Source organism: Citrus clementina, unplaced genomic scaffold (assembly GCF_000493195.1).
Source record: "Citrus clementina cultivar Clemenules unplaced genomic scaffold, Citrus_clementina_v1.0 scaffold_82, whole genome shotgun sequence".
Classification (NCBI taxonomy): domain Eukaryota; kingdom Viridiplantae; phylum Streptophyta; class Magnoliopsida; order Sapindales; family Rutaceae; genus Citrus; species Citrus x clementina.
Window position 1 is genome coordinate 22,057 of NW_006262010.1, and position 9,194 is coordinate 31,250.

General features: G+C 33.2%; 1 protein-coding gene across 1 annotated transcript; it reads right to left on the reverse strand.

The window, feature by feature from the left end:
* Positions 1–2,223: 2,223 nt before the first annotated feature.
* LOC18033585 (disease resistance-like protein DSC1) lies at positions 2,224–8,406 on the reverse strand (the record flags this gene model as incomplete). Its single annotated transcript, XM_024177769.1, has 5 exons — positions 2,224–2,354; positions 4,245–4,845; positions 4,959–5,212; positions 5,380–6,375; positions 7,334–8,406. Coding segments are annotated over 5 exons (3,055 nt in total), but the record flags the coding sequence as incomplete, so codon positions are not given.
* Between the last annotated feature and the right edge of the window lie 788 nt (positions 8,407–9,194).

Here is a 9,194-nt window from a genome sequence, read left to right on the forward strand (position 1 = left end):
CTGGGCTGTTTTGCAAATATTATTGGACTTATTTGCAAAAGATTGAAAGTCAGCTGGACTATGTCATAAAAGCATATAGTTGGGGGCCTTTGTTACATTATCCAAACTGAGGTGCATAACCGACAAAATAAGAATCTGTTAAGAGTTAGTTACCAAAATCTGTGCCGAGCTTTGGGCTCTGTTTCTTCGCATTGTTCTCTACAATCACTTAGCCATTTTGTGAAAATTTTGTTTCCTTGTAAAGCTTTTCTACTCTCTATTCTTGGTCAATTTCTGTGCGATTCTACCAATAAAAGTGTACTGATTGTTCCTTCAAATTGGTCGTATTGTGCTGTTCTTTAAGTCTCTAGTTCTTGATTGGTTGTTGTTCATTCTTGTTCTTTGGTTTAAGCTTAGAATTTCATCCATCTTTTTCTCTTAAACCTTAACAGCTGTACCAACTAAGGATGAGCATGGATTGATTTGGGTTGGGTTTTAAGTCGATCCAAATCAAACCATAAAAATTTGAGTTCAACCCAAACCAATCCAAATATTTTTAACCCAACTCAAACCAACCCATTTGGGTTTGGTTTGGGTTTTGTTTGAATTTTATAATCAAAATATTTTTTATTTTTTTAAATTTAACTATATCAAATTATAATAATCATTAATTATTAAATTAATATTAAAATATGAAAAAATGTAGTGGATAAAAATTATGAATAATGGATTTTACAATAATTTCGTTCTTAAATATTAACCATATTACAACATAAAATCTAACAAGGTCAATACAAATTAAAGTAAGATAAGATAGCTCAACTCAAGTATCAAAGCAATCCATCAAAATAAAATTATTTAATTTTATAAATTTAAATCTTCCGAGAAATAAATCTAAAATTTATTGTAATTAGAAAAAGCGCCAAAATTTTAAATGCAGTAAGAAAAATTAGAAATGAAATATAATTAGGTTTAAATTTAATTAAAAAATAAAAATAGAATCATATTTTATTTGATAAAATCTTACAATCAATTACATTTTTAATTTTAGTAAGTTACAATACAAATAGGACTATAAAATTATATTAGAGGATTTCATAAAAATATTGTTTGAGTAATTTATTAAAATGTTAATTTAGTCTTTTAACTCAAGTTGAGACCATAAAAAATTGTTATATAATAGTGTACTGTACAACCAATTGCATATGTATTTAGCCTATGCAGCACTTCTATTATTATTAGTAGTAGTATAATTACTATATAATAATAATTATTACTATATAATTATTATTAAAATATTGATTTAGCTTTTTATTTTGTTTAATTTATTTTTCATTTATATGTTACCTTGAATTTGTTTATGACCCATGGGTAAACCATACCTAAACCATTGTGAAATGGTTTCTTCCATAAAAACCTAAATTTAACCCATTTAATGATTTATCCAACCCAAACTATTTTATTTGGTTTGGATTTGGGTAAACCCATGGGTTGTGGGTTGATGCCCTACCAACTCATCCTGAAATATTTGAGATTTCATTTGTAACCTGCGGAGCAGATTTAGAATCCGGACTTTCAAACACTTGCGAATTTGCGGACTTTCATCCTAATTGTTTTGTTATGGTTTGCATTTGATGTGCAGGTAATTTATCCTTTTTTTTTTTATCTATACCAAATTTCATGTCATTGGTTTTTACTGCTTATTTAAACTCAAGATCCATTGTGTAACTTCATTGGCCTTGCGTATGATTTGTTGGGAACTTGATGAGTTCTTTATGATCATGCTAAGTAGCCAATTTGATTAACTATCATAGTTAATTCACTATTTTTAATTTGGAATAAAGTTTATAACTTTATTTTATTCTTGTTTATTTAGGTTATAAACTTTTATTTCAATTGTTAGCTTTATTATAGGATTGGTTGTCCTTTGCTAGTATTGAAATGTAAAGTATTATTGTTGATCCGCAATTTTGAGAAATTAACGTTAATAAACTAAGATTTACAATTTTTTTTTTTTTCGGTGAAAGAATGGCAACTGTCATTTGCCATCTAACGTCTGCAATGAATGCATAATATATTTTATTTCTTAGTATTGTTATTTTGTTGGTAATTGGCATGACTAGATTTCTACTTAATAGAAAGGAGGACACTGGATATCTTATGAATGCTACCTCTTGGAGTTGTGAGTTCCTTTTTTTTTTTTTTTGTTCCCCGATTCTGCCTTTTAAGATGGCTAAATAGCTGTTACAGAAGACCCTCTGTAGCTCCAGATATGCTATTATAAAGCTTTTGCAACGCCGTGTATGTAACGGCAAAGTAGCGGACATACAAACCTCCTTTTCTTGTAGTGCTTACTGCACCAGCTGTTTCGGAGCCTGTCGTCAACAAAGTAAGATGCCAATAAATGTCCTGTCATTTGAAAGAGCACTACAAAGAATGCACCGGTGCACTAAAGCTTATGAAAATTGAACTCATTACTTCTTGGGGTACAAATCCAAAATGTACCGACAAAATTATCTTAAAAAGAAATGAAAGGTCTCTAAGTCAATTACCATATCAATGAAACTGATGAAGCAATTTCAAGTGATTGGGCTGCAGGAATTACGACTAGTAAAATAGCATCATTGTGCTCAACATATAACTGGCCTACACAGGGGCCATAAGAAAAGATTACAGCTATAACTTCTGATTTACCTCCACACCATATGAAAAAATGGAGCACATTTTTCCTTCAATATTTAAAGCAGACCAACATATAGAAACATTAACAAACGCTTACCACCGACTCGTGAATAGTCCTTTGGTCCAATAATGAAAGATGCAGAAAATCTTGAATAATTCTGCAATTTATTTTTAAAGCATGCCTGGCAAGTTGCTTTATGGCATAACACTATCAGACCAGCAAAACACAAAATGGTTCCTCTGTCTCTTGCCCAGCAAAAGCTACTTTAAAGTCTATCATTACTCGTGCCTAACTGCACAGCAAAAGAAATTAAGCGATACAATCTTCAATATAAACAACGTTACCAAAGAGTTTCCAGTGTTTCAAATGAATTTTGGACCATGTAGCATGTCAAGCCTATGTGAAATGAATCATGCTTGGGTCCAACAGGATGTTAGACTATTTAAGGTAAAAGACATCAAAGACTAATAAATAACAAAATGACCAACCTTAATTTTGTGTAGCTTTAGATTTAGTTCATTCCATCTCGAATCTTGCCTCTAAGGTCTTGGTTCGGATTGAGGTGCTATAACTTTTAAGCTACACTGCTGTAAAAAAAAAATGTAATTGTAAAACAAAAATTAATAATATATAATAAATACAAATTTTAAATAATAATTTTGAAAAAGTTATTAAAAATATAATAGATTTTTCATCATATAAGTGAAAAATCATATCACTATATCTTCCAAGCTACAATAGCCAATGTTTACTAAATACTTTAGTGCGATAACTTAAAAGCTACAGCTGCCCAAACTTTCAATTCCAAACGCACCCCGAGGCACCTGGGCCAGCCTGTCTAGTAAAAAATGCCGTATAGCACTTACAGAACAATGATGATTTATACAGCACATGAGAATGTAATGACGGGACCTATACAACAGTGTATCATTTCACCGTAGCATTAACATGATCATTGGAAATGGAAACGGAAACTTGAAATAGAATGATGGAGTTTATTTACTGAAACAGATAACCAAGGGCTCTGTTTTGTTTGTTATTTTTTATAGTTCTTAAAATTTGGTATTTGATAAGTTAAACAGATCCTGTAATTTATCACAAGTATATATTAAATACGTACTTTACTGTCTTGATATGATAATTTATCACAATTATATATTAAATACGTACTTTGCTGTCTTGATATGATTAATACTCACACGAATACTTATTCTCACAGCATCACACACCAAGTCAAACCTAACTAGTAATTAATTTAAAGTAAGATAAATTTAATTCTCAAGAGTAAATTTGTATTTTCTTTTAAATTCAAACCTCAAAACTTAAAAAAAAATAAAACGATTTTATTATTATAGATTTTGAAAACTGATTAAGTATAATTGAAATAATCTTAATCAGCTCGCTATTAGTTATTACACGGATATGTAACCTTGGGGATATTCCAGACATGAATATGAACACAAACTAAAGACAAAACAAAAAGAATTCATACACGTACATTGTCAATTAATTACCATTTATTTTGAATTCATTGATTCGTCCATCCAATAACAAACAATTAATAAATAGTACATAAACGAACGTATTGAGAAACGCATATATAAAAAGAAGACAACAACAACGTCTACGGAATGATTAGCTGCGATGGAGTTGAAGAATATTTCGGTCTTTTGGGGGTGTGTTTCCTCTTCCTGTTCCTCTTTTGTTGATTCCATAGAATCTTGAGCATACACAAAATGAATCCCACATTTTTTCACTTCGCAGCACTCCCGATGTTGACCATATGAACCCTTAATGTGGAAAGAGAACTCGTCGTAATTCGCATACGAATACTCACGGTCGAATGGATAGGATCCTAAAAACACGTGATCTGACTCTACAGGACTAATTTGCCCCAAAAAATGAGGGTAAAGAAATCCTTTGGATTTGAACTTCCAATCACAGAACACATTAAGCAGGTTGCATTTCCAGTCATCCTCCACACTTTCATGCCTAAAGCAGTCTGAGACTGGAAATGCTACAACAGCGCAAAAAGCAAAGCCCATTAATTTATTATAGCTTGCTGATGGGGGTTGCGGCATCTTCAAGGTTATAGTAGATCCGGCACTTTGATGCCTAAACCACTTTGGAATTTCATTCCCAGGGAAATACATACTCTTGATCCAACTTTGACCATGAAATGACTGCAACACAAAAATATAGAATTACTAATTTTTGAAAATAATGTTAACTTTAATTAAAGTAAAAAGAAAAAGAAAAAGGAAATAGAATAAAAGGAGTGAGTTAAGAGACACACCAGCTTCCTCAACCCATCATAGACGGTTTCAGTGAGCCCAATCAGATCCAATTTCAAACGATTTCTAAAGTCGCCAGATAAAGTGAGCAATCTATGCTTAAAATTGTTGTCGAATGGTTTCAAATATTTTATTGAGGATAACTGATAGAGACTTGCTGGTGTTCTCTCCAAATTGTTAGTAGATAGGTCCAACCTTACTAGTGTGGATAACTGACCAAGACTTTCTGGTACTTCTCTTATTGCTGTTCCTTTAACTATCAGCACCACCAAGCATTTTAAAGTTCATTAGGCAATCTCTTGAAATTTTTGCAATCGATGATTGCAAGTGATGTAAGACGTTTAACCATACACAGGCTGCTTGGGAGACTCTCAAAGCTTGAACACCCGATCATTTTCAACTCACATAATAAGGCTAACTTACCGAGGCTTTCGGGCAATCTCTCGAGCTTTTTGCAATCAATGATTTGAAGAGAACTCAGAGATTTCAACATACACAGGCTGCTTGAGAGACTCACAAGACTTGAACAGTTCTCCGATCTCAACGTAGATGAGGATGGTCGCTCAATTCCAGTACTTCCATCTATGTTACAAGATGGGATCTTCGGAAAGCTCTTCAAATTTGAACAATTAGAGATTTCAATATATATAAATGACTTCAACTTAAATATGTTACTCGAGATGTACTCAAGCTCTGAACAGTTCTTCAATTTCAACTCAGATAAAAAGGCTAATTGACTGAGGCTTTCTGGTACTTCTCTTATAGCAGCTTCTTCAACTTTTAACACACGCAAGGCTTCTAAATTTCCAAGTTCATCAGGCAATCTCTCGAGCTTTTTGCAATCAATGATTTGAAGAGAACTCAGAGATTTCAATCTCAACGTAGATGAGGATACTCGCTCAATTCTCGTTTCATCTATAGTACAAAATGGGAACTCCGAAAACCCTTTTAAATTTGAACAATTGCAGATTCCAATACCAGAAAGAGACTTCAAATTAAATATGCTATTCGAAATCTTCTCAAGCCTTGAACAGTTGTCAATTTGTAGTTCTGTGAGTTCGGATAGGCACTCGATGGATGGGGACAGTTCTTTGATTCCAACTTCTTTTAAATCTAAAAATGGTATACGGGAAGATGAGATGTCTGGGAAGTTCTTCAAATTTGAGCAACCCGAAATTTTAAATTCCTTGAGGTATTTCGAATGTATGCTATTTGGAAGACTCGTCAGGCTTTTGCAGTCTTCTAGATCAAGAACTTCAAGTTTATTTAGACATTGAATAGATGAGTGAGTCTCCATTAAGCTCGAACAACCGCACAGTTTCAGTATCTTAAGATTTCGGGCCAGTGAGAGGTCTGGGAGTTTCATTAACTGCTCGGAGCCACTGAGGTCTATCTTTTCTAAGTTAATAAAATTCTGGCCTAAGAAAAAAGAATAATAATTATTGTAAATAAACAGATATCATCAACTGTATTCATTTGAGCTTCAATTGTATTTAGAATTTATTATCAAAGGAATTTCCAGTAAATATGTACCTGATCATCATCCCAAAGTTGTTTCAACCTTGCTGTAAGGCAACTGTAGTGAAACAAGATTCTCAGCACGTATATTTAATGTTCTCACTGGACATCGCCACCATTCCAAATACCTCACTTCAGTAAATGGCGCACCCTCTAACTGAGACACCATACCTTTGACTCTATATCCATTGATTTTCAAGAATCTCAATGTATTCATATTTGAGAAACTACATGGATTTATGTCTATCTCTTTATTGACCTTAAACATATCCAAAGGGCAATTCAAAAAGATGCCCTTGATTGCTTCAGTCCCCTAACAATCAAATAGGAGATCATAAGTTGGTATAAAATTGAAGCAAACATATAAAAAAATACTTTTAAGCGGTCAAATCCAAATAGAAATATTACTATTACTTTATAATAAACTATTGGGGTAAGTTTTTTAGGAATTGTAAAATAGAAAATTCGAGAAAATACTTAATATGTAAATTCTAAAATTAATTCAAGCAATGTTTCTTTTCCAGTGAAAATTAACAGGGGCAGAGATTGAGTTGAAAAGGAAAAGCAATTTTTTTTTTTAAGTGAAAAAGATTGAGGTGGGTTATTATTATTTTTTGCCCCCTCTCCAAAAGCACTAGTTTGCTTAGTGACTTTGAACTTAGCCCAACATGGGCATGTTACAAATTGAGTGGGGGAATCAACGGATATGTCGATTTTATTTTACTAATGTTTTAATTTTATTCTTTCATTAATTTTAAGCAGTATTAGTTCTATTCTTATTCAAAGAGAAAAACTCAAACAAACTACTATTATGAAAGTAACATAAATAATATATAATTAAGAACCTATTATTGCTCACCTTTCTTCAAAACTTCAGAAATATCCTTGTGATGCCACAATCGACTTCGGTTTCCTGGATAATCGATAGATTCTTTTCGAACAATTTCTCTTCCCATATCTCGCAGCAAGTCATGCATTCTTATCCGGTGAAGGAAATCTACAGTTACGAGAGACTTACATTCAAGAACACTTAACTCTATTTTAGCTTCGAAGCCACTGGCATCAAAAAAGCTTATCACCACATCTCTATGCTCTCCTTCGAAGAAAAATGCAATATCTAGAAAAACATTCTTCTGAGAGTCATCCAAGCTATCATAACTTATTTTTAACACCTCCTGGATTTCCTCGTGAGGAATTATTTCCAGTTTTCTCATTGCACTTTCCCATACCTCTTTGCTCCTTCCGCATAGATGGCAACCTAAAACTTTAAGAGCTAAAGGAACTCCCTGTGCATATTTGATTGCCTTGTCTGTGAGCTCTGTATGACTTGCATCTGGATGGTCTCCTCCAAAAGCACACTGACGGAAAAGCTTATGAGCATCAGCATATACTAATTCCTTCATCCGATATATTTGATTGGCCCAACAATTTTTAAGGACTTGTTTATCTCTTGTTGTTATTATTACTCGACTCCCTGAAGCTAACTCATCAAGGCATCCAATTAATGATTGTATTTGTCTTCGATTACTCACATCATCAAAAACAATTAGAACCTTCTTGCGAGCAAGTCTGTAGAGTTCAAACTCGATGTTCCTCACATTTCCATCATTCAATAACTTGGACAGAAGTTCCTTTTGTAAGTCCTTTATTCTGCCAGTTTCTTCTGCTTCTCTAACATTAAGCGCAAAGTAAGAACCTTCAAAATGTCTAGAGAATTTGTTAAAAACAGCACGAGCGATTGTTGTCTTGCCTATACCACCGATGCCCCAAATCCCTAGTTTGCAAACACCCTCAGACCCAATGCGTAATGATGATTCAATTTCTTCAATGGGGCATTCAACTCCGACCAAGCCTTTGTTTTCACTATGAAAAGTCGCATCTAGCCTCTTCAAAACGTCATTGGCGATTTCCTCAATAAGTTTAGATTCAGGCCTAGTAAAAAAAATAATAGCAATTATATAGTTAGTTAAGAAGTACCAGACTCTGTTTTTTTAACAAGAAAATAAAGAAGAAAGAGAAAGAAAATGCTTGACAAGAGAAATCTAGAAGCTGGAAAATTTGTTTCTATTAAGCTCACATAACAATCTAAACATTACAGAGCTATTTATAGTGTGATCTGGATTCTTCTACAACGTGTAAAGCATGAGTTGAGAACTAGCTGATAGTAACAAACTTTTGGAAGGAACTTAACAAACTTCGAATCTAATGACACTCTGCATAACAGAATGACAGCTTGGCAACTGATGACGTGGCAATCTGACTCAGCTTACATTTTCTTAACATAGTTCAAATATATGTAAGCGAGACAGAGAATCGTGTGTTTTTAATTAGTTGCAATATGAAATAGCTAATTAATATAATGTGAATTTCATCAAATAAAATAATTGGAAAGTTATTCAAATGTGCAAGAAAAAAACCTAATCCCCATTATTAAGAATGATTTATTTAACCAAACGGTTGTGGCTCAGTTGGCAACGCAGGCTGGGTAAGTGGGAAGAGCTCTCGGGTTCGATCCCCACTAAACACACCATTTGGGAGGGGTAAAGAGCCTTAACTGTGACTACACCCCGAATCCGAATTAGTCGGGGCCCAATGCGGTCGCCGGAAATCGGGTGGTTTAAACCAAAAAAAAAAAAAAAAAAAAAAGAATGATTTATTTAATATATTATGGATAAATATTTAAACTCATTGTCATAGTTAATGTAATACTAAGAATCAGA